Source organism: Corvus brachyrhynchos, unplaced genomic scaffold (genome assembly GCF_000691975.1).
Source record: "Corvus brachyrhynchos isolate BGI_N302 unplaced genomic scaffold, ASM69197v1 scaffold70, whole genome shotgun sequence".
In the NCBI taxonomy this organism is placed as follows: Eukaryota; Metazoa; Chordata; class Aves; order Passeriformes; family Corvidae; genus Corvus; species Corvus brachyrhynchos.
This window is the reverse complement of record NW_008236217.1, coordinates 72,173-97,307: the sequence shown is the minus strand read 5'-3', so window position 1 is coordinate 97,307 and position 25,135 is coordinate 72,173. Positions and strand designations below refer to the sequence as shown.

General features: G+C 36.9%; 1 protein-coding gene across 1 annotated transcript in view; it reads left to right on the top strand.

Annotated features, from left to right (window-relative positions):
* Positions 1-25,135, top strand: part of RYR2 (ryanodine receptor 2) — a 274,869-nt gene that overhangs the window by 181,390 nt on the left and 68,344 nt on the right. The window contains exons 13-20 of the mRNA XM_017745069.1: positions 4,103-4,267; positions 5,323-5,444; positions 7,402-7,585; positions 8,281-8,416; positions 11,162-11,257; positions 17,330-17,448; positions 17,845-17,978; positions 23,886-24,127. Of these exons, the coding sequence (XP_017600558.1) occupies positions 4,103-4,267; positions 5,323-5,444; positions 7,402-7,585; positions 8,281-8,416; positions 11,162-11,257; positions 17,330-17,448; positions 17,845-17,978; positions 23,886-24,127 (1,198 nt within the window). The remainder of the gene's footprint in view (positions 1-4,102; positions 4,268-5,322; positions 5,445-7,401; positions 7,586-8,280; positions 8,417-11,161; positions 11,258-17,329; positions 17,449-17,844; positions 17,979-23,885; positions 24,128-25,135) is intronic.

The window sequence follows — 25,135 nt, the reverse complement described above, 5'->3', positions numbered from 1 at the left end:
TTCAAATTATAGGTGTTCTAGAAAGGCTTCTGTAGAGAAGGTAGGTAGATTTAGGGTCTCTTTTCCTCTAAGTATGTTTGGACAAACCATCCAAACTTTCACTTATGTTGTAGCATGTACTTAGCACCCAAAAAATTTATTCATGGATAAGAGGGAGCCCCTAATCTTCTTTATTGAGTACAGTGCATTAATACCTGTGAGTATTTCAAGTGGTTACTCTTTCTGATAAAAATTTCATCCTTTTTTTTGCCACAGTCATAATTCTTCCTTGCGGTAGCTGGAAAGAAGTGGGAAGAATTGTGAAGCTCCCACTTGTTGCACAATAGCAACTTAGCTTTAAATAGGCAAAAACAAATAAGGGAGAGGAAAGTGTTAAAGGATCAGTTCCTTTAAGCATTTGAGTAGATAATAACTTCAATTTCTATATGAAAAGCAGCTTTCATGTTTGTAGAGATAGTACTGAAAATGTATCACCTGTTAACCTGAAGATTCACATGTAAATATACAAGCTCAACATTTATTTTTTATATCTTATTATTTGCAAGGGCTCATCATCTCAAACATATTAGCTTGCCAGTAATTCATTTAAAAAATAGCCCAGAAGAGAACTAGAAAGCTAAAGTGTCTTTTTTGTTGTTTGTTTGTTTGTTTGTTTGTTTTAGTTTTTTTGTGAAAGCTTGAAAATACCACAAACTGTTGCCAAACAGCACTCAGAAGAAAAGGATTTTTCTGAGGAGCTAACAGTCACTTCATTTTTCTTTCTGGTGATCAGCCTCTGTGCTCTGGTTATCATATATTACTCTAATAATTATCATTAAATGCAAAATATATTAGTGTTTCAAGCATCTGAAATTCAGAAAATTATTATTTTTTTTTTCTTTCTAGCAGTTTTGCTTCACTCAGCACAGGATGTCCACAGATATCTAGAATTTATTTCTCAAACATACAGCTCTTTTAATAGACTTGTGTTTGTAGAGATAAAGTTTTGTGGATTCTTTTTTTTCCTCTTTCATTTGCTCCATATTGATTCTTTTTGGTAAAAAACCGTTGTTTTAATATCACTATTCCACTGAAATAAGGTTATTTTAGCAATTTAGAAATGTTTATACATTCTGTACCAAGTCTGCTTTTCCTGTCCTTAGTCTTTTCCAGTGGACAGAAATACATACATTTTAATAAAATTTTATGGCTTGTATTTTTGTCTTCAGCTTTTTCTTTCTTCTTCTTTCTTCTAAAATATTATAGAAATTATATTAATGTTGCTTTAAAAGCAGCCATAAATTAGCTTCTTGCAGTTGGTGAGGTCTTAAAATATCAGTCCCGAAAGTGTGCCACAGAGAGTATGAGTCAGGTCAGATGACAAGAGAAAAAGTTGAAGCGACAAGCCTTAATCAAGGAAATTCATTTTTGGAATGTCGTAAGGAGTTAAATTAGACTGAAATAATGTTTAAGGTAAGGCTTCACAGAATAATTTTTCAGCATTAGAATGAAACCATTTTTAAAAGATTTTGTTCATTCAGCCCACAACAGAAGTGGGAAGATTGGCTTGTGTTTTTGTAGGCGTGGAATAAACGCTGTTTATAAAGAGCACATCCTTCTGTGCCTTTTGTTCAATAATCAAAAATCTGACCTATTGCTCAATAATCCTGTTCATTTCCAATGCATTCTTGTTTTACATTACTGAGTTGGTTTACAGACTGTTGCAAAGCCCACTTGTTGCCATTTGTTCCAGTATAATAAATGAAGATTTTTGATCCTTGTTTAGACAAGGCTAATCATCTGAGAATGGGTCTAGACTACAAATAAAACTGAAGGTTTTCTTTGTAAAAATGCTGTAGGAGGAATTAGCTGATGGTTCAGTAATGACAGCTTACATATGTAGTAAGAATGGGGCTGGAAAAATGCATCATATAATTTCTGTGTCAATATACCATTATTAATTAGTGACATGGTGATTTCTGATGTTTTTCAGATCATAATTTTCACTGATGAACTATATTACAGTAGATAATGAGATTGGTTCATTATATGTACTTTCTCAACTACCTGCTGTTTACTGATATGAACCCAGCACTCCATTCAAATCTTCCCCTTTATAAATAATTTGTGGTTCCTATTCACTACTACAAAAAGCTCAATGTCTTGAAGCTCCCAGATGAATGGTGTAATGCCTGCTGCCCCCACACCATCCTCTAGTCTTCGGTTTCTCTCCTATGTGTAGTCCAGCTTTTACATTATGGTAGCTTTCGTGGCTACTATATTTATTTTGTAGGACAGAGCTCACTTTAATGGGGTTGATTTCAATCTGGGCTTTAAACCTACACACAGAGCTGTTAGTATACTTACATCAGTGAGAACAGAGATCTTGTTCCACAAATGTTGGCACTGTACTTTTTATGCCAAGTACACCTAATTCTAATTGGAACGAAGATTTCAACATCAAACCCTTTTACTTTCTGTTACAGCCAGTATATTTTTAAAAAAGAATGCAAAAATACTTTAAATTAATAATCCTTCGTCTTATTTACAGTGCTTTATGAGAAAATTTGTGAATTCTTGTATTAAGAAATTAATTGTGGGACCTGAAAAAAAGAAAATCTTACAATGTAGAAGCACAGTATGTATTCACAGTATCTTCTAGTTATAAAGAGAATTCAAAAAACTGGAGCTTGAAATCAGGATCTAATTTATTTTATCCTGTATTATGATTGGTTTGAAATGTCATAAGTAGATTTTCCATTTCCAACTGTTAACTACATTCAGGTTATTTGTGCTAGCTTTTGAAAGAATTGAATACAACATTTAGAAAAAACATATGAGCAAAATAATGTTAATTATTATTTATAATATATATATTATATTTATATTATAAATAAAGTTAATAATGAAGCAGAGGCACACAATAACTCTGTAATTGGCATCAGATTATTAATAAATCAGTTATTACCATGTATCAATGGACAAAATTTTAATAAGAATTTCAGCACTTAAGAAGTGCTGAAAGTCATTTACAAGGCAGTGAAATTAACAACTGTATCCAGAAACCATAAGAAAACAAGCTAAATTTATGAACAGATTGTATCTGAACGTTACGAAAAGTAATCACAAGAATTTCACCTCTGTACTATTGTACTTTTTTTTTTTTTAAATGCTTCAAAATACATTCATGATTGTAGGCTGAAAATCTAGTTACAGGACATTTCCCTTAAAAAATGCTTTGAAAACCCTTTAATAAATTAGAGATTGTTCATGTAAAAACCCCAATCTTTGTCATCTTTTACTGTGAAGCTGTCTTCCCACAGTGTCAGGGCACATGTGTATGAAGTAGTCATTCTTCTAACCTTGGTTGTAGACTGGTAGAACAAGAAGAAGTTTTTGTTTCACTCTTTGTAACATTACTCTGAGTAGCTGCAGGAAGATGCTTGCCATCTCCTGCTGATCAGAAGCACAGAATGTTGAAGCTGTAGTTGGTTAAGGGGGTCAGGTTGCATACTGAATGTACAGCCATAGGTATATCAATCAGTTGAACCATATGTTTTTAGAGAGATTAGATGGATGATCTGCCATGAAGCAGGATGCATGGGCTGTTTGTCCATACAAGTCTGTTCAGAAGTAGTTTGTACTTAGGAGAGCTTGGTATTGGGGAAACACCTCAAATTAGAACCACAAACTCTAGTATTTTTTGGGATGCTACATTTCCTCTCCTGAAACAACTGCTGTCTCTACAGGACACCAGCTGGAATGACATCCTGTCATGCCATTATTAGTTTGCAGGCCAACCATGCAGAAATGGATTGCTTTTTTCAGGAAGTACTGAGCCCATTGTTGGGCGGAGACAGGTTAAAGGCCATCTCCCAGGGACCATTGGATGGAGCTTGTCTTTTCCAGGCTGGAAAAAAAGCCCCAAATGCCTAAAAAAACGTTTGTGGAGGTTATTGCCTGGTTCAGCTAGGGGAGTCAATGTATCTGGGGTTGTTTTGTAAGCTCTTATATTCTCAAATATTCTTTTAGGTCGTTTCTGGACAATTTCCTAATATTTAATGTTTTAGGCAAATATTAACATGTTGATTATTGGTTGTGTATACATATTTTTCTTCACCAGGAAAAGCTGGACATAGGGACAAGAAAAGAGGTGGATGGAATGGGAGCACCTGAAATAAAGTATGGGGATTCAATATGCTTCATACAACATGTAGATACAGGCTTATGGCTCACGTACCAGTCTGCTGATGCAAAGTCTGTAAGAATGGGTTCTCTGCAGCGAAAGGTAAGGCTGTAAATAGGAATGCGTTTCATTCATTCACAGTCAGATAGGGTGGGTTGGGCTGGGTGGTGGGAAATGAAGGGAGCTATGTGAACCAGCTAATTTCTGGATTTCAAATATTTTAAGCATGCCTTAGCATGCTTGTGAGTTGAAAGACTGGGTTTTTTTCAGTCACATATTAAAAAGTTAAGTGGTATACTGAATTCTCAAACCGAAGGCCAGACAAAGTGCATGTAATAACCTGTAGACATTAATTCACAAACATTGAAATATTAGTAACAACCTATAGAATATTCTAAGATTCCTTTCTTCAATGTAGTTTGGATTGAAGAGGCTTTTAGTTCAAAGTATTTCTTCCCACACTGCAAGTGTATTACCTTTTGGGCTGGAATGTTCAAGTATTGAGTCCTGAGAGATTTCTTTCTTTATAGGATAATCACAACCAAGCAGAATGCTAGCTCAGCCTCATAAAGTAGGGAAAAGATTCTTTTGGAAATTAACACTGTAGTGTTTTCCATGACTGTTTTAGATACCAGAACTATACAGTTAGAGCAGAGGTTTAAAATATTTATGTGGATTGGATTGAATACCTTCAGAGCCGTGATAACTAGACATGAAAAACTATTAAGTTACTGGAAATGACTCAAAGCATAGTCAGAAAAGGCCAGTAACACCCTTAGAAATGAGGGCCAGTAAAGAATACCTGTTGTGACCTTTTCTGCTTTAGGGATTTGCTGCTCTATAAGGGATGTGTTTTTAATGTTGATAAAAAAAGTGTAATCAAACACCCCTTAGATTTTTAATTTTTTTTTTTTTTAAATAAAGCATGTTGTTTACAAAAGCTGTAGCTTTGAGATTATTATGGCACTGAACCTGCTGACTCAGTACAGGTGCATCCTTGGACATGAAAAACTAAACCATGGAATTATCTGCTTTTAATAAAATTGTTATCTTTGTATGTAACTTCATCATTTCCTAGCCTGCCTTCCTATGTGAGTTTTCAGACTTCTTATTTAATGTCTCATTTTGCAGTGACTGCTTCTTGGTTTTGTTTTCAGGCAATAATGCACCATGAAGGGCACATGGATGATGGTTTAACACTGTCCAGATCTCAGAATGAAGAATCCCGTACAGCACGTGTCATCCGTAGTACAGTCTTCCTTTTCAACAGGTTCATAAGGTGTGCTTTTAAAATGATCTTTTCATCACTTTTCTTTTTTTTTCTAGTTTATTCAAAGTCTCTCTTAATACAACAGGGAACAATTTATCCTTCAGTAAAAAATAGATCAGTGTTTCTCAAATCGGACATTATATCAATTCTTTGTGTTATCAGCAGGTAAGTGCCTTGAGAGATATTAGTTTCTTTTCTCTGTCTTCTAACATTAATTTATTGTTTAATCTTGATTTAAATGCATAAACATACTGAAAATGCAAACAAACAATAAAAGAGATTTTTCCTTTCCAAAATTTGCTTTAAGTCATGTGGTGCATTATTTAGCTTTTTCTTTTCTAAGTACGGTTTTTAAAGATGGTCCTCCTTGAAAAACCTGGGAGAGGGAGATAATTGTAAAACTACAGATCTGTAAAAACCACAAATATACTGAAGAAATTCATAGTCTCAAGAAGAAGCTTTTCTTAAAAATTATACCTTCTTTCTACCCTCACATTACACTTTGCTTATTTGTTCCCTTTTAATGCTACTTGTTTCTTTAATATTTCGAAATATAAAAAACGTTGTGTTGTATTTTATAGTAATTAGCCATTTAAAAATCCTGTCAGATATATGCAATTTGCATTTATCTTCCCATTACTAAATAATGCTGATAAAATGCTAATTCTCAAACGCTTGTGATTTCAGTAATTGATGAAAGGGCTTTTCATCAATGTAGCTTGCATTAGAAAAAGAATGATTAGCAGTAAGATTGTATGTAATGATAAGAATTTCATAAGAACCCATTTGTCGCAAGAAAAAACAGTGTGGGAGATGGTGATCTGAAACAACCATGTCCTAAATCAGGGCACAGCCAAAGACACAGACATGTGAATTTGTTGAAAAACATGTAACCAGGTAGTTAAAAAAAAAACCGGAAAAAATCACCTGTCAGCAGAACTGTCTACTGTATGACATTTAAAATACAAAAGAAATGTGAGCCCTAGGTCACTTTGTAGATACACCTTCATAGAAGCTTCTAAGAATGCCATAAAAGATAAAGACAGAGAAAGGCAATTTAATGATAAGGTTTCACAAATCAAGGTATTGCTAAATTACAGTGGAGATTTTTGTGGAGTGCACAGAGAGTCCAAGGTAGTGTTTAGCAGTTTAGTTTTGGCAGGATGTTACTCCAAAAAGAAAAAGCTGAATTGAAGAGGACGAAAAGTATTCTTTTAAGTGTATGCTCCACTTCTTTCTCACAAAGTCAGCAGAAGAATTGCACTTTATATAACATGTTCACAATAAAAATTAAGTTTTAAAGATGACTTTTGTAGCTATCCTTTTGAAACTTTGCATTATTTGCAAAGGGATTCAGCTGAGCAAGGGGCAGGTGCAACATGCATGAGAACAGTCAGCCCTCTACTTTTAAGAGAGGATCTTCACAGACTTCAGCAAGGCCAAGCTTGAATTGGGTATCAGGGAAACAAAAAAGCTAATGGAGTGCTGAGATAGAGTGTGTGGAAGTGCTGCATCTTCCCACACTGAAAAAGGCTTAAGAACACGTAAGAGATGTGTTTCAGAGCCTCCATGGGCAATCTGGACCCTCCTCAGCACTGCAGGACTGGTCTCTTTAACTTCTGTCCATCCCAGCTTCATGACGCTTTGTGCTGGTTTACAATAACTTCTCTTCATCTTTTGCTCTGCCTCTGCAACTACAACATCTGTAGGTAGAACATTAAAATGTGTTTTTTGGATTTGAAAAAATTTTAAGAGAAATAACATTTTTCATGCTTTCAGTATTTGTTTGGGATGGGAGGGGTAGATTGTTAAATGGAGAATGGGCAGATATAAAGAATTTTTGACAAGTTGCTGTCAGGAAATGAGCTTTGGCATCTAAACAAACTTTGCTTTTGAATAAATAAAGAGTTGGAACAATAAAGTAAATTAATTTTCAATTCTCAGGAGACTTTGCATCTTCTTGCAGGGGCCTTGATTCTCTCAGCAAGAAAGTTAAGTCTTCCACCACCGATTTGCCTATCGAGTCAGTCAGTTTGAGCCTTCAGGACTTGATTGGCTACTTTCACCCCCCTGATGAACATTTGGAACATGAAAACAAACAAAACAGGCTCCGAGCACTGAAGAATCGCCAGAACCTCTTCCAAGAAGAGGTACTTCTCTCAGTTTTACTCCTGATTTTCCACTCTGTTGTCTGCAAGTATTCTTTCACAATATCTGTAGTGTTGATTTAATATGGATTGTGCTTGCAGTGGGTTTTTTTTAATCCTGTGAGAGTCAAACTATTTGCTACATTCTCAATCTCTCTAGATCTGCTGTTTTTCCTGTATATTTGAAAGAAAACATTTACAGCCTTACTTCTTTTTCCCTTTCTAATAAAATTAGATGACCTTGTGCCTTGAATTCTAACCATAATTTTCTCCTTATGTGTTTTTCTGTTAGAGTTTAATCTCTTGATGTAGAAGGATGTTGTGGTTTAATAAGCATTCTTTAAGAATTTTGTTTAATATTATCTGTAATATATGTTTTTAATATTATTTCTGGTAATAATAGTTGCTCTACTTTGTCAGATGCCTAAACGTCCTCCAGAATAGAAACTTGCCTAAAATTATGTAATGAATACTGTTTATTTTTGTTTTAATTTAACCATCCTAAATGGCAGACGTTTATTACCACAATGAAGGAAAATTTTCCACTGGGATTGCTTGTTTGACTTCACATAAATATTTTTGTGTTTTGCATATCCTGTCTTTCATGTTTTGTTTTCTTAGATTTCTGAAAATCTTTTGTGTTTGCATCTAAAAATACTTCTTTTTCCCTCTGACGATATGAGCTTTTTCATTTCTAGGGTATGATCAACCTTGTTCTTGAATGTATTGATCGCTTGAATGTATACAGCAGTGCAGCTCACTTTGCAGATGTAGCTGGGAAGGAAGCTGGAGAAGCATGGAAGTCTATTCTAAATTCTTTGTATGAATTACTGGGTAAGATATTATAGATTACTTGGATAGTTTTAGCTCAAAATAGTGAAGAATGAAGAATAAAGAAGTACAAAACTGTTTTAGTACAGAAGAATTTCCACTGTGTAGAAATTTAGAATAAAAATTAAGCAAGATTTTTGCATTTGCAGTTATTTGATGTATTAACAATACATTAAAGAAGTTATGTCAGGAGTTATAAGCATTTAAAAGTATCCAGACTAGGTCCAGAGAGTTAACATCACCATGAAATCAAATGACAACCTTTTGGGGTGTAGATGGTAGATGATGGAGTATAAAATTCTGTGGTTTGGTTATTCGTAGATGTACGGTAGAGTTGAATTTTTTTGTTACAGTTTCATTTATCTCTTGTTACATTAAGCACAGTGCAGACTGGAGGAAGTAGGGGCTTGATTTCCAACTGGCAAGGCTAGAAAATTCCTTCTGAAGAGTCTGCTTGTTTTGTACAAAGTATTGCTTCTGTGGAATTGTAGTGATGAGAACACACAAGCTTGGTTGACTTCCCAGTCTCTATGCCCCTCCTGCCCTCTGATGTTACTTCTCTAACTGCATTATCTTCTGGTAGCTAATGCTTAGGAAGCCTGGCTTTGATCTGGCTATGATGAATTTGTACATTGCTCTGTTCTGAATAATGCTGGATCTGTACAGTAATTATGTGGATGACAAATGGATGTTGCTTGCTCAGTCTTGCTTCAGCAAACAGTACTTTGTTTTTTGAGTCTGCACATAAATAAAAGTAAACTGTGATGCCAGAATTCATGTCTTTTGTCATGTCATTGACATTGTGTTTTATTTCACTGTGATGAGAATTAAGGCATTTACAGACGTTGAGAGTGAATACTACCACATATGAAAATCATATAATCTTAAACTGGTTTGGATCACAAGAGACCTTTAAAGATCATCTAGTCCAGCCACCCCAACTGCAAAAAGATCCTTCCTTACATTCAATCTAAGTCTACTGTCTTTCAATCTGAAATAATTGACATATATCTACTAAAGCATCTGTCCCTTCTCTATTACAAAATACATACATTCACTGTGAACTTGTATTAGATCCTTTTGCATTACGAAATAATGTGCAGTAGTATATGCAGTGATGTGACTTTAATGTCTGACTGACCACATCATGGTTTTTATTTCTTTAAAACCGAATGCTGGTCTTGTTCAGAGTAGTAGGCAATAAGAAAAGCAACTTTGGGATTTTATTTTTTCTTTTCATTTTAAGTATCTGTTTGCCTCATTTAATGCATGCTTTAACCAATGAATACTAACCTTTCACAAATTTGTGCTGAGCAGCATTTATGAAACCATCTCTGTCTCATTACTCTTAATGAAGTTAAATTTAGTGATGTGTTAAACATTGAACTGTTACTGCCTTCATTTTATGTTCCTACCTGAATCACAGTGAGATTGTGTGGCTTGCCTATAACCAATAAAAAGTCACTTTCAGAAACAGGTGTTCCTTAGTTCTAGTCTGTGTGTTTTAACAAGGTATTCTCCCTGTTATGATTCTCAAGTATTTTCAAATAACTGTGGTCATGATTAACTAAAAGTGTAAGATTTCAGAGTATATATTTTTTATTATATAATTCAGCAAGAAAAAGGTTTTTGTTTGTTCGTTTTGTTGTTAGGCTTTGGTTTTCCTCATCAGAAAACTGATGAGGAAACTGCCAGTTTACAAAACTGTCAGTGCAGTGGCTTGTTTGCTGTTAGGTCCAACATTTCTCTTCCTCTTTGCGGATAGTTTCATGTCATATTTATGTCAGAAGTCTCTAAGTTTTACCTTTTATAAATAAAGCAGCATAAAAACATAGTTGCAATATAATACACTGAATTTGTGCAACAACAAAACATAGATTTTAAGAGGCTGTTGCCTCTTAGCAGGACCAACAGTCTCTGTTGCTGGAAAAAATCACAGAAATTTCAGATTGAAATAATTTGTTGGCAGCACTGGAAAACAATCCTAAGAAAATAGGTTTGTGATGTTCCACACGTCAAACAAAAATGTTTCAGTCCTTTTTTGGGGTAGAGCAGATGCTTCTCTGAGAGCTCGTGTGTATGCACATACCTGCAGATGCACGTAATCCAGGACAGGGCAAGCCTGTGGGTGCCTGCAGTGTTCAGGGAGATACCAGTTCAGTTATACCCACCAAGTCAGTGCATGGATTCAGTCTACTTCAGCTTAAAGCATGAGGGTGAAACAGATTCAAAACACTTACTTCCTCCCTACAACCTTGTCAAAAGTATGGCAAACAGTTCCTGGACATCTATCTTGTTTTGGTTCCTATTATTCTTGGACAAATGTACTGTATCAGTAGAAAATAATTTGCATTCATCACCTATGTTGCTGGCTTCACACTCTGCTTTTCCAATGTTTTCTGTCATTACAAGAACACTGTTTTACAGCAACTTGTTTCTGTAGTAGCAGATGAATTCTGTGCTGTCACTACTGGCTTCCTCATGTAGAGCATTTTGCAGGGGTTATTGAGATGATTGTAAAGCCAAAATAATTCAAATTCCTTAAAGGTCATATTGATATCAAAGGTATTTCTTATGCTGAATTCTAACAATCGCTTACATTATTTAAATTTATATCTAGAACATCAATAATTGAAGATTAAGAATCTATCTTACTGGATCCTTTCGGACAAGAGAAGACAGGAATTATTTAAATTTAAATGGACTCATAACTGTGATTTAATTTCTCTCTCTCTCTTTTCCCAATAGCGGCTCTGATTCGAGGAAATCGTAAAAACTGTGCTCAGTTTTCGGGATCTCTTGATTGGTTAATCAGCAGATTAGAAAGACTGGAAGCCTCTTCTGGTATGCTTTTAAGTATTTTAACTTCCTTATTTGACCAGTTCCAAATTCTTTAAGATTGGTGATATACTTTTTCAGCCTAATTATAATGAAGCTCTTATTATGAGAGAGTAAATTATGTTAATAAAGTGAGATTTATATTTGTAACGTTTTTTATATACTGATTTCAGTTGTACTTCTACTTTAAGTTCTGGCAGTCTTGCCTTTTCCTTGACCAGTTGGATATAGTGTTACCTTTTAATTCAGGCAAACAAAGCATTTTACAATAGCTGTTCAATAGTGTAAGTTGTATTAATTAGCTTGCTAATTCTAGTGTCTGCCCTTTGTAATTCTGCATGTTTTTCAGGATTTGCATCAAACTAAATATAAGAATAATCATATGGAATGGATATAATTTGTTCCATTAACAGTGTTCCCTATGTAATACATATACATTTCCTTTTGAATCATCTCTTTTGCTCCTGATGTGTAAACTTTTATTTAAAATTAACAAGAAATGTTTTTCAGTTGCAGTTGAGACTTTTTTTGCTTTGTATATAGTATTTTTTACTATTTTTTTTGGAAGATGAGAGCATTTCAAGACTTCTTTTTTATAATAATGCTAAAGTTCAAAGGGCAGGAAGGTTTGTAGTCAGAACAATGGGCAAGATAGGGCAAGATAACCTACCTCTCCGGTTACATATTTTTAATTTATTCCCATCATCTTCTTGGTGTAGTGTCATGTGTTGTTCCATGAACTGGAAGGAACATAATGATTAAAGAGTTGTCCTCAGGAACTGAAATTGCATTCCCCATATTGTTCTTTCCATTCCTCAATCGTAGGTCTGCCACAGATGGTGTGCTCAAGAGTCTTTGAAATATTAAGGCCAGGAAGAAAGGAAGGATGTTGCCCATTGCAAAAGGTCTTTGTTTTACATTAGACTGGTAAACATTTGAAAAAAAAAATGTCACAGGAATAACACAGCCTTTTACTGTGGCATTAATAAATGAGAAATATCCTGCTATTGCTGACTATTCCAAGTAGTTCCAGGAGTTGTCTCAGTGCAGGTCACCATTTGGCATATACTAATAAATTTCTTACCTCAGTTATATTCAATCATCGTCAGCAGCTGTGAGAACAGATGTGTCCTACAGTAAACAAGGTGTTTGTGTTCCCCTCAGCTTTGTCATTAAACATTCATGGGCATTTTGTTTATTTGCCATAAATCTGTTCCTGAGATGAGCTGACCAACAACATGAGAAAATATTGTCAAATGTCAGTGGCAGGAGTGTTCTCCCTCTCAGAGCCAAGGGTGAACTGGCACGGCATTCACTAGCTGATCAGCAAGATGTGTGGTGGTTGATTGCACTTGTAAAGAGCAGTTACACACTGATGCTTCTCCTCTTGCAGATTTTTCCCTTTATCAACTCTTGGGGCAAGCAGAGAGTTTAGAAGTCAGTTATTCTTGGGGCTCTGAGACTGGTATAGAGACTTTGAAGCATTTGCCCATGTGAGCCTCTCCAGACAGCAATGTTTTATAGATGTACTTTTGCACAGTTTTATTTCATGTTTTAGTTGCAGACCTATGGCCTTAGGGCAGGGGACCTGTTTTACTACAGAATTACTTCCTACTCCTGGCAGGCACCTGATCTGTTTCAGCCTGGGATGTTTATGCTCTGACTGCTTGAGCATCTCAAGAGATGAGGCAACAGGAACATAGGAGTCTTTGCCTGTATCACTACTTTAGTTCTCAGCTAGTGACGCAGACAGATGGCTGCTCACAGCATGGGTGTCTAGTTAGAGGTTTGCTGATCATCCTGTCATTGCAGCTGGTACATTAGGGCTAGACATCCTAACCAAATAGATGTCATAACTGAACATTTGTGTTGGTTTACATTATTATTAGGGGAATCTGCCCTGTAGATGCTGTGATCTTCTTGCTTTATTGAGCATTTGAGTAACTGAATTTAAACTGAAACAAGCATTTGAAAAATGTCAAAATCATAAGTTAGATTATTTTTCTACTATGCTTCACCTGTGGTGTGAGAGCATTAACTTAAGGAGAATGATCTCACAGTTGTGTAGTCGCATGGCATTTGATTGCAACCTGCTTAATGTCAATAGATTTCACAAGATCTTAATGGTGAAACTACTTCCTAAAAGACCTTATTTTACATCTGAAACTCTCAGGGCAATGGCTTTCAGAAATAATGCAAAACTTTTCACTCAACTTTTGGAGGTTCAAGATGAAATTTCTTATGACAGCTCTAAAAATGCTTTGTTACATGGTTCCTGTTATGTATGTATGTATTTTTAATTTTTAATCTCAAACCCAAAAGATTTGAAAATTAAAAACATAATTGTTTATGGTAGTATAGTAAGGTATGAGAGACATTCTGTAAACTGCAGAGTATTTGACACTGCTCGCTCTGGGTAGTGAGCCTCCTGACATGCTGCAAAATCTACTCTGAATGTACTAATATTTGCAATAGTCATTTGTTCTGAGTTTTCTGCTAGGAACTAGGCCACTTGTACTCCATCCCCATGTGTGTGTTGGTAACATAACTTTCATGTTGCCTCCAAAACGGATTTTACAATAAAGACTTTTCAGGGTTTGAGGCAGTCAGTTATAAAAGATGCTAATTAGGCTGTGCTTTAGTTATCTTGAGAGGCACAGTAGGTTTAGCTTTTAGTATGTAAATGTAATTTTGTGATTTTATGTGGGATGCTTGCTTGTCAGGTTTTAAGCTTTATTCGGCTTGATGGGCTGAGGATATTCATGTTTTGATTTAAAATGGTAGATCTTCAACAGGGAGAAATACTGGCTTATACTAAATTTTTAAAATAAGAAGACTTGTATACATATATTCATGTAAAATAATTTTTTCTAAGGTAAAGTGTTTATGAGGAAGAAACACCATATTCTGTTAATCACACCAAAATTAAGCTCACCTTCAACATTGAAGTTGTCAGCTACATCTTCTGAATGAGTTTTCTTGAATGTGTTGCGATAAAGACTTGGTGCTACCAAATATTACCTATAAAATTCTAGTTTTCACTTTTTTCTTGTCCTTGAAGTAAAAGTGTTATGAAAACAGAACAGAGGCATTAAATATGTAAACAGCAACTGTGTATTGATTGTACAAATTTGATGAGAAATTGATTCATTTTTTGAGCTTCACTGAAGCAAAAGAGGGAAAATTATTATCTATCCAAGTAGAAATATGTCTGAGAGTAGACCACATTAGAAGTGAGAGATCACAGAACTGCAATGCAAATGCTTCAGCTGTCTCTTCAATCCATAAATTAAGATTAGATTAGTCTTTCACTCTGAAATATGTTCCAGATGGGATTAACTAGCCCTCCTATAATTTTAAAGGCATTAAAACATAGGTAAAAAGGTAGAATACCTTTAGCAATCTAATGTTGAGGACTACATTTAGTGCAGAAAGCTCTGTTTGCAGCCTGTGGTGTGAGCTGCTGGTTGAGCTCTGGGTCAGATGAGAAGACTTGAACTGCTAACTCTTTGCATAGCAAAGGTCCCAGGAATCTGTGGACCAGGCAGGTGACACTCAGAGACATGGCAGGTGTTGAAGACCCCCAGATTTCTGCATGCTTAGACTGTAGGGGTATAATAGCCCAGGTGCCCACAAATTCACAGATTGTTCTGAGTTGGAAGGTACCAAAAAGGATTGCTGAGTCCAACTCTTAAGTAAATGGTCTGTACAGGGATTGACCCCACAGACTTGGTGTTACTAGCACCATGCTCTAAACACCTGAGGTAATCTCAGGTTCCTGTGTTCAGGATCTGTCCTTGGTAGCACCCAGCTTGAGTTGTTATTTTGTTAGTTATTGCACCACAATGAAATTATTTTAAGGACTGGGACATCTGAGATTCTGCTATGAGAAACCTGGGGTAGAGCTGGTGAGGAAACCTGGTCTGACTGTGCAAGTGTGGGGTGTGTAGCTGTGAAGGGGCCATGGTCTGAGCTCAGGTGGTGCAAGAATGACTGCCATAGCGGCTACTGGATGGATGTTGTACAGGGAAGCTTCTTTAACACAAATATGCTTCAAGTTAAGGTTTTTTGGAACCAGATAATACCAGGTTTTGAGGATTTTTCTCTTTAAGTGCATGCATTTTATTCTAGTATTCTGCAATATGACATCAGACGAGTCAACAACTTGTCCTGAAAACACATGCTTCCTTTCATCCATTAGTCATTAAGAAAACTTTCACTCTCCTTACCATGAACTCTGCATAGCATACTGTTTGTGACATTTGTATTAAATTCAAATGCTTAGTGCTTTAATGCCTTGAGCAACTCCAATGAAATTGGAACAAGTCTAGTTGTCTTTAATGTAGACAATCTAAAAATGAATCAATTGGAACAGACACAGTTCACTCATATGCAATTTTTTTCTGAAACACAGGGAGCAAAACGTATTTGGTAATTAGCCTTCAGATGCTATAGTAATTCAAGAAGGTGCTGGGGCAGCTGGATCTAATTGATAAGCATGCATTTATTCTCAAATGTTTACATCTTCAAAGTATTTTTACTTCTGTTATTGAAAACGTTAAGATTAGAAAATAAAATTTGTGTACTATTTTAAGACAAAAGGTTATGACTCTACCTACAGAAAACTCCACGGATATGGTTGCCACACTTAATTAGTATCATTTATTACTGCATTACTATTTATATCGATAAAGTGTGTTTCAGTGCTACAATGAGAGGTGGCAAACGCCCAGTTACCACATTTTGAATGTAATGTGTTTTGTGCATTCCCAGATCACTGTGACACACAAAATTGTTCATCTTTTTACAGATTACCCCTCTAGAATAAGGATACTTTTGTAACACTTTTTTAACCTCCCTAGGTATTTTTACCAGGGTCAGTGACCCCTGACCTAGTCTAGTTCGCAGGCTGGGTGGACTGTGCTACTGTGTTTCTACAGAGCATCTACTCTTTTGGCTTGCTCTCATGACTCTTAGGTTTTTATCCTTTCTAACAACATTTTTACTGTCAGTATTCATAGAATCATAGAATGGTGGAATAATGGAAGTGCACATCTACTGCAACCCAGATCATACCACTGCCAAATTCAGGTTTAGTATGTTCTTTAATTTATAGTTGAGGCTTCTTGTGCTTAAACCTTCAGGGCTGTAGAATCACTTTGGGAGTTCACCTCTAGCTCATTATCTACGTGCATTTTCTGTTTACATATACGTGACTGTCTTCAAATATATTAAACAACATACTTTGTTTGAAGCCTGTTTACTGGGTGAATCAAATTGTCACTGTATCTGTTGTCTTCCACCTTTTCTACATTTCAGTCGTTGAATAATCCCTACTCTTTATTAGTAATGATAGCATGTGTCCCTCCAGACCTCTGGAAAAAACATTAAATAGTACAGGGATAAACAGTGATGGTGCTGTAGGTTATCTGTAGCAGCTGATGTTCTCTTCCTCATTAGGATCAAAGACAGGCCACAGTACTGTTACTGAGACAGAACCATCTGACAAAACCACTATTTTTCCCACATCAAGGGGAGTTGAAGAGCTACATTTTCCTGTAATGGAAAGAGCATGGCAAAGAGCAGAAGACTCATGCTATGGAATTTGCTTTGCAAGGATTAAGCTGTGTGTTTGGAGACATGGCTTGAATGAATAAAAGGCTGAAGACAGAATGATGAGAGCTGTACATTGCTAATAGGAATTGCATAACTCTAGATTTAAGACTGCTTCTCAGCTTTCCTTCAGCCCCTTTGATTTTTTTCTCATTGTGGCAACAACTTTAGCGGCTGATAATTATGCACTGCATGTACAATATTGTCTTTCCCAAAGGTAGAAGATCCTAAAGCAGGTGTTGACTTGGTCCAGGAGCTTTATGATTAACATTAATGATTTATGATTATGATTTAACATTAATGATTCTTCATGGCAATTCTTCATGCCGCTTTATTGGGGGTTTTTTTTGTCATATACAATGATTTTTGAAACTATTTCATGTTACTGAGCAGCAGATTATGAACTATTACGTACAGTTATGACTTTGTATGCGCTTTGAAGAGATTTTTTTTTTTTTCCCCAAGGAATTCTAGAGGTTTTACACTGTGTGTTGGTGGAAAGCCCAGAAGCTCTAAACATTATTAAGGAAGGACATATTAAATCAATCATCTGTCTTTTGGACAAACATGGGAGAAACCATAAGGTAGGTAAAGACTAAACAAGTATATTTAGATGAACGTTTGTGAACAAAGCATGCTCATTCTTCTGTGTGGAAGTTAATTTCAAATACTTTAATGCTGTTTTGATAATGAGGAATGAAACTTTTCCTAAAATGTATATGAGCAGTTTGACGAAGCAAAGAGGAATGTTACCTTTTTTTTGGCAAAAACATTGATACATACCAATTCTCAAGGGAAGTGAGAATAATGTTTTAATGTTAGGAGAATTTCAGAATTGTTCTAAAATAAAACCACTGTGATGGATGAATTACATACCATTACATGTCTTCCAGTAATAAGGTATAGAGCATTACATTGCCTGAAGTAATTAACAATGATAATGAAAAAGTATTTAAGATTAAAAGAATCTTTTTTTTCAGGTTTTGGATGTTTTGTGTTCTCTCTGTGTTTGTCATGGAGTAGCTGTGAGGTCTAATCAACATCTAATATGTGATAATCTCCTGCCAGGAAGAGATCTGCTCTTACAGACACGTCTTGTCAACCATGTGAGCAGGTACAAAGAAAAAGAAAAAAATCTCTATCTATGAACAAAGCAAAAGAACCTAACTTGTGCTTAAAATAAAGAGTCACTATGGAAAATCTCTTTTACTTCCAAAACTTTTGTTATGATATTTTATTCTTACTAGAATTTTAAATTCCCTTTGCAGTAGTGATTAAATTTGAAACGTGGGTCAGAGAGAACTGTCATAAGCTATAGCTGCCTGAAGCTGTTTTAAGTCTGCAGGGCTGTAGTGTCTTCTGAAGATTATGGTTCAGATCTAGCTGGGCATTCAAAGCATTGTCAGCTGATGTCCTGTGATTGCCTTTACATTCATGACCTTGTGAGGATTTCCTAATCACCCTTGGTCAAAATTAAGAATTTTGTGCCAATCACCTTCACCAGTGCCTGGAATATTTAGACGGTGCCTTCACCCTTCCTTCCACTCCAGAGTTTCAGAAGCTACCTTCAAGCAGACATTAATAACAAGATGAAGCTAGTAAAATCTTAAATTGGTAAAGTATCATTTACAAATTTTAAGTACATGTTTTTCCAGAGTTTTAATTTATGCTGAGGCTAAAGAATGTGGCTTTGTGTGAAGATCTGTGGGATCTTCTGTCTCAAACTTGTTAATTTTTAAAAGTCTCAATCACTTATTGAGAATGAAAATTGAAACACAGAAATAGTACTTATAATTCAGAGTCCATAGGATTTATTAGATGCTGAAAAGCATAAAAAGTCCACACTGTATAAGGAGGCTACTTCAGGCTAAAGGATCTGGGGAACTGATTGTCTCTCTTTACCTGGCATTGGTGAGGCCACACCTGGAATACTGTGTTCAGTTCTGGGCCCCTCACTACAAGGAGGACATTGAGGGGCCAGAGCATGTCCAGAGAACAGAATGGAGCTGTTGAAAGGTCTGGAGCACAAGTCTTATGAAGAGTGTCTGAGGAAACTGGTTTGTTTAATCTGGAGAAGAGTGGGCTCAGGAGAGACCTTATCACGCTCTAAAACTCCGTGAATGGAGGCTGTAGCCAGGTGGTGGTCAGCCTCTTCTCCAAAGCAACCAGTGACAGGGCAAGAGGCCATAGCCTCAAGCTGCACCAGAAGAGGTTCAGGTTGGACATCAGGAAGAGTTTTTTCATGGAAAGGGCTGTTAAGCGTTGGAACAGGCTGCCCAGGGAAGTGGTGGAGTCATCATCCCTGGAAGTGTTTAAGAAATGACTGGACATGGCACCTAGTGCTGTGGTTTAGTTGTCATGAAGATATTTGTTCAAAGGTTGGATTTGATCATGGAGGTCTTTTCTGGCCTCAATGATTCTGCAATTCTATGATTGAGCTTCTGAGATGACTTTGGATCTCATACAAGGAAAATAAACTTGTCTTTCCCAAATAAAAAAATAAAAAAAAATTTAAAAAAAGCAAATTATTTGTTCCATATTTTTGCTTTGCATTAGAAAGTAGTGAATGAGAAGATTCTTATTCTTGCAATTATAAGGAAAAAAATTTTTTTTCAAAAGTCAATAAGACCAAGGAAACATTGAAGAAATTTAGTGTTAGGCTAAGACATGCATACCTTGACCCAAAAATATTTGACAAAAGAACTTTCTAAGGTATTACTGGAACTTTCTAAGATATTGGTGTTTAACATAGTTTTCCAGGAAATTGGAAAATTCTATTCACAAACCACTTTTGAACAAGAGTAATTTGGCTGATTAGGTTGATTAAATTGTGAGGTCTGGACAAAAGCATAATAAAATGCTACTGTGTTCAGGCAAAAATGATTGGATTTGGTGATCTTGCTAATAATTTACAAATAATAGACTTTTCTGGAAGATAGCTTTTGTCAAACACATTTTGTTTTTAAGGTCATTAAATTTTTGACTTGGAACAATGCAAAGAGTACCTATACTTAAACATCTGGCAAAAGACAACCCATATGCTTCCAATAAAACTAGTTATTTTGTAAGCAACCAGGTCAGCAAAGTCTGGTTTTGCACTTACTTGTATTTAACCACCCATACCAGCCCTTCTTCCTCCCCCTGTCATTCCCTCTACCAGGAAGCACACTGGGACTAGCTTAGAGCTACATTTTTGTTGATTAGTCAGCTTGAATGTAGAAACAAAATATTTATACAAGTAATAACCCAGTCTAGTGGAGGAATGTGAACACTACATACATTCAGTCTAGAAGTTTAAAAGGTTTTTGAGATATGGGTAACCAACCATTGAAGAAATATAGCTGGTATTGATTTTGGATACTTCTGTGCTCTATGGCTTTAATTCAAGATGGAATGGCTTTCTTAGTGCAAAGCTGACACAGAAATGACTGTCTGGAGACAGATTTTTTTGGGATGAGAGTGTGTATTCAATATTATCCCAAAAATCAGATTAGAAAAGCATAGTTTTTTTTCCTTTTTTCCCCCCTTGTGACCTTTTAGATATATGACTCTACATATTGCTATTTATCTAGATATTCTGGCCTTTTAAGTAGTCTTGTGAAGTACTGTAAAAAGAGTAGCAGTAGGAACATCACATTGATATTAAGGATTTCTACAGCCACTGCAAATTACTGAGTTATACAGGACTTGGAACAAAGAAGCAAGAGGTACAAGAGAATTTTGAAATAGATTGACACTTCACTTTTGTATCTTTTAAAATGTTATTTTCTTGAATGTATAGTCAGTGTTACAGAATGCAGTTTGCTATGTAAAATTAAACCTGCAATGTGTACTTACTACATTTACATTGGTAATTGGTTGAATAGCTGTGGGAATTTTTTTCTGCAGGATCTAACATCTATTAAATATTCAAACACATAAACTAATTATTATTGGTATCTGAGTGAGGATGCTGTTTCAGTTACTGAAGCGAACATTTTTTACTTAAAATGTATAGACCATTTTCACCAGAATAAATAAATGAATAAATAACTAAAAATGCTGCCTTCTGAGAGCTAGGGTCAGAGATACTGCCTGCAGGGTGCCTCAACTTGTCCAGAGCAAAGATTACCATCCATTGTTACTCTTCTCATGGGAGTATAAATGGTACTGCAAGCTGAAACCTGGACAGAATTAAGAAAGACTATAAAGCTTTGGGAGTGCAAGTGAAAAGTATTGGAGCTCAAGCTACCCCTTTTTCCATTTTACCAGTTAGAGGAAGAGGTGCAGACAGATATAGACATATATGCAGGTCAGCTTTTGGCTTCATTTGCTTGGTTGATGTGGAATAAGTGGTGGACATTTTCTACCTGTATTTCTCCAAGCCTTTCCATAGTTTCCCACAGGCTCCTCCCAGAGAAACTGATGCCTTAGGGTGGAGACAAGGGGTCTGTGCAGTGGGTGGGCACTGGCTGCCTGGCCACACCCAGAGGGGGGTGGTAAATCCTTTTCAAACTGCAAACTGTCACAAGTGGGGTCCCCAGGGATGGATGTTGGGCCCAAGGCTGTTTAATACCTTCCTGAGTGCTCTGGGTGATGGGACCAATCTCCCCTGATGGAGCTTGCCAGTGATACCAAACTGAGTGGTGAAGTGGACACTTGGGAAGGGAGAGCCAGCCTGCAGGAAGACCTGCATAGGCTGGAAGAGTGGGCTAACAAGAACCTTACCAAGTTCAACAAGGACAAATGTAATGTCTTGCACATGGGAAAACAGAATCCAGGAGTGCAGCACAGGCTGGGATCTGCCTGGCGGGGGAGCAGCTCTGTGGAAAGGGACCTGGGGTCCCAGCGGACAGCAAGCTCAGTATGAACCTGTGCTGCTGTGGCAAAGAAAGGCAATGGGATGTTGGGCTGCAACAACAAGGACATAAACAGCAGAGAGAAGGAAACCTTTATCCCACTTTATTCAGCGCTTGTCAGGCCACACCTGGAATACCGTGTTCAGTTTTGGTCACTGCTATGCATAAAAGGTGTGGACAGACCGGAGAAGGTCCAATGATGCTGAAAGGACTGGGAAGCTATCCATGGAAGGAAATGACGAGAAAACCGTGTTTCTTCATCCTTGGGGCTTAAGGGAGACCTTATCAGTGTATTAAATACTGCTCCTGCATTTAAAGGGTGGCTATGAAGTTGGATGCTCTCTTTTTGCAAGGAGTCACATGGAAGACGCAAAGGGTAATGGGTACAAGTTATTCCTGGGGAGATTCTGACTGGACATGAGGAAAATATTTCACAATGAGAATAATCAACTGTTGGAATAACCTCCTCAGGGAAGTGGCAGATTCCCCAACATTAGACACTGTTAAGATTTCTCCAGACGAGGTGCTGGCCCATATTGTCTAGACTGTGCATCTGCAAAGAAAGGTTCTACCAGATGATCCTTGAGGTACTTTCCAACATGGTATTCTATAATTCCATGGTTCTATGAAAATCATTGCATAAGTCAATCCAGTTATTTCACAAGTGAGGCTCACTCTTGCAATACAAAGGATCAGACTCTCATATATTCCAGCCATCAGAATTACGGCTCTAAACTAGTCCATACTCAACTGAAAGTGATAGGAAGCTCCTGACGTGACTTAGCCTCCCTGAAACCTGGATGGCAGGATGACTGCCATCCATGCACTATATGGGAGGATTGTTTCCCCTTCATACTTTAGACAGAGTGTACCCATCAAACATGAGTACAAACGTGCACAAACATGTGCAGTGACATGCAGAACACCTGAGGCACCCTGCCAGGCCTCCAACGCTGCCACAGTGTGCAGCTCTCCCACAGGCTCCCTTCTGTGTCATGTCTGTCTGGTCAAGAAGGGTGTCTCAGATATCCCAGGACATTTGAAGGAGTCCAGAAATCTCTGTTTCAATGCTGGAATCACTCCTTCAATATTTAGATGCCTAAGCATTGTTCAGTATCTGGAATCCTTGTTGAATTGAGTTTCCAGTTAGTTCTTGATGGCTTGGGGCTGCCAGAGCATGGTGGGGAAAGCCAGACTCTCTGAGGAAGTCAAGGGCAGTGCAAAACTGCGGGCCGAGGTGGACACTGGGGAAGGGAGAGGCAGCCTGCAGGAAGACCTGCATAGGCTGGAAGAGTGGGCTAACAAGAACCTTACCAAGTTCAACAAGGACAAATGTAATGTCTTGCACATGGGAAAACAGAATCCAGGAGTGCAGCACAGGCTGGGATCTGCCTGGCGGGGGAGCAGCTCTGTGGAAAGGGACCTGGGGTCCCAGCGGACAGCAAGCTCAGTATGAACCTGTGCTGCTGTGGCAAAGAAAGGCAATGGGATGTTGGGCTGCAACAACAAGGACATAAACAGCAGAGAGAAGGAAACCTTTATCCCACTTTATTCAGCGCTTGTCAGGCCACACCTGGAATACCGTATTCAGTTTTGGTTGCTGCTATGCAGCAAAGATCTGGACAGGCTGGAGAAGGTCCAGAGGAGGTCCACAAAGATGACCAAAGGCTGGGAGAACTGAGTTTGTTCAGCCTTAAGAAATGAAGGCTTAGGGGAAACATTATCACTGCATTCTAGTATTTAAAGGGTTGCTACAAAGAAGAAGGAAATTCTCTTTCTGTAAGGAGTCACATGGAAAAGACAAAGGGTAATTGGTACAAGTTTCTCCTAGGGAGATTCTGATTGGAGAAAAGAGTAACATTTTTCCTGATGACAAGAATCAGTCATTGGAATAATCTCACCAGGGAAATGGTGGATTACCTAATATGGGACAGTTATAAGACAGCAGGACATTGTGCTGGGCCATCTAGTCCTGACTGTGGTTTTGTCAAGAGAGGTTGAACCAGATGATCCTTGTGGTCCTTTCCAACCTGGTAATCTATGTGATTCCTTGAAGTAAAATTACTTCTGTTGTTTTAATCACACAAAACAAGCTTGAAATTTGAGACAATGAAAAGTATGCAGCAGTTCATCTTGTCCTTGAGATAAGATTTTAATAACTATTTTTATTCTTTCTGTTTAAGCATGCGACCCAACATCTTCTTGGGGATTAGTGAAGGCTCTGCCCAATACAGAAAATGGTACTATGAACTTATGGTGGACCATCTAGAGCCCTTTGTGACCGCAGAATCAACTCATCTACGAGTGGGCTGGGCTTCAACAGAAGGGTACTCACCCTACCCAGGGGGAGGAGCAGAATGGGGAGGAAATGGTGTTGGTGATGACTTATATTCCTATGGCTTTGATGGTCTACATCTGTGGTCAGGTATTCTCTTGGGTATTTTGTTGTTGTTGTTTACTTTTGTTTAAACATTATAATTGTGTTTGCAATCCCAGTAAATTTCTTTTCAACAGCAGCAAAGTGAATCAGTTATTTCAGCTGACACCTGGAACGTACAGAAACAGTACCCTATATCAGAATATGATTTAAACTGACATTCTGTATTGAAAAAAAATTGGTGTATATGAAGTAATGCAAATAGACTAGTAATTCATATTTCAGCCTAGGACTTTGCAGGGGGCTAGGAGGACTGTGTGTTCACAGTAACTATGAAGATTTTATTTAGACCTTCAAAGCTGCAAAAATTGAAGTATCAAAACCAGTCATCTGGATCTGTAACTCCTATATGGTAGTGTAAGAACAGTCTGAGACATTTAATTCACCGGACTCGCCATTTTTGATTTTTGGTTTGGTTTTTTTTCAAGACAGGTTTTTATTATTGGTCTTTAGAAGTTCAGAAATACTTTAGGTGTGAAGAAGATTTTTTAATATGTTTTTTGCCATACATTTAAAACAAGATTTCTTTTTTGTAGTGATGTTTTATTTGCTTACATTAAGACTGACTGATAATTGCAAGACTTGCAGAATCACATTCCTAGCTTGCATATGATGTATTTGCTCCGGTATTCATCTTTAAAATGTTCTTGGCTAACTTTGGATCTATTTGTTAATAGTAATTTATGAATGAAGATTCTAGTGTTAGAGAAAGCTGAACTTTGTAAAGCATTTTTATTTACTTTTAATACCATAAATACCTTATTATCTCTTCAAATTGGATTAGCTCAGCAAAATCAGAATAATGATAGCTTGTTCTCTTTTTCTTAATCATTTTTCAGAAGGTTTAACTTTTGTGAAAAGATTCCCAGATATCATTTAGAATGGGTAGTCCTACAGTTAGACAGTCCTGAACTCCTTGAAAAGAGATCTTACTGTAATTTTACCTTGCTGAGAAAAATGTTTTTTCTTTTGATTTTTGAGAGATTATTGGGCAGT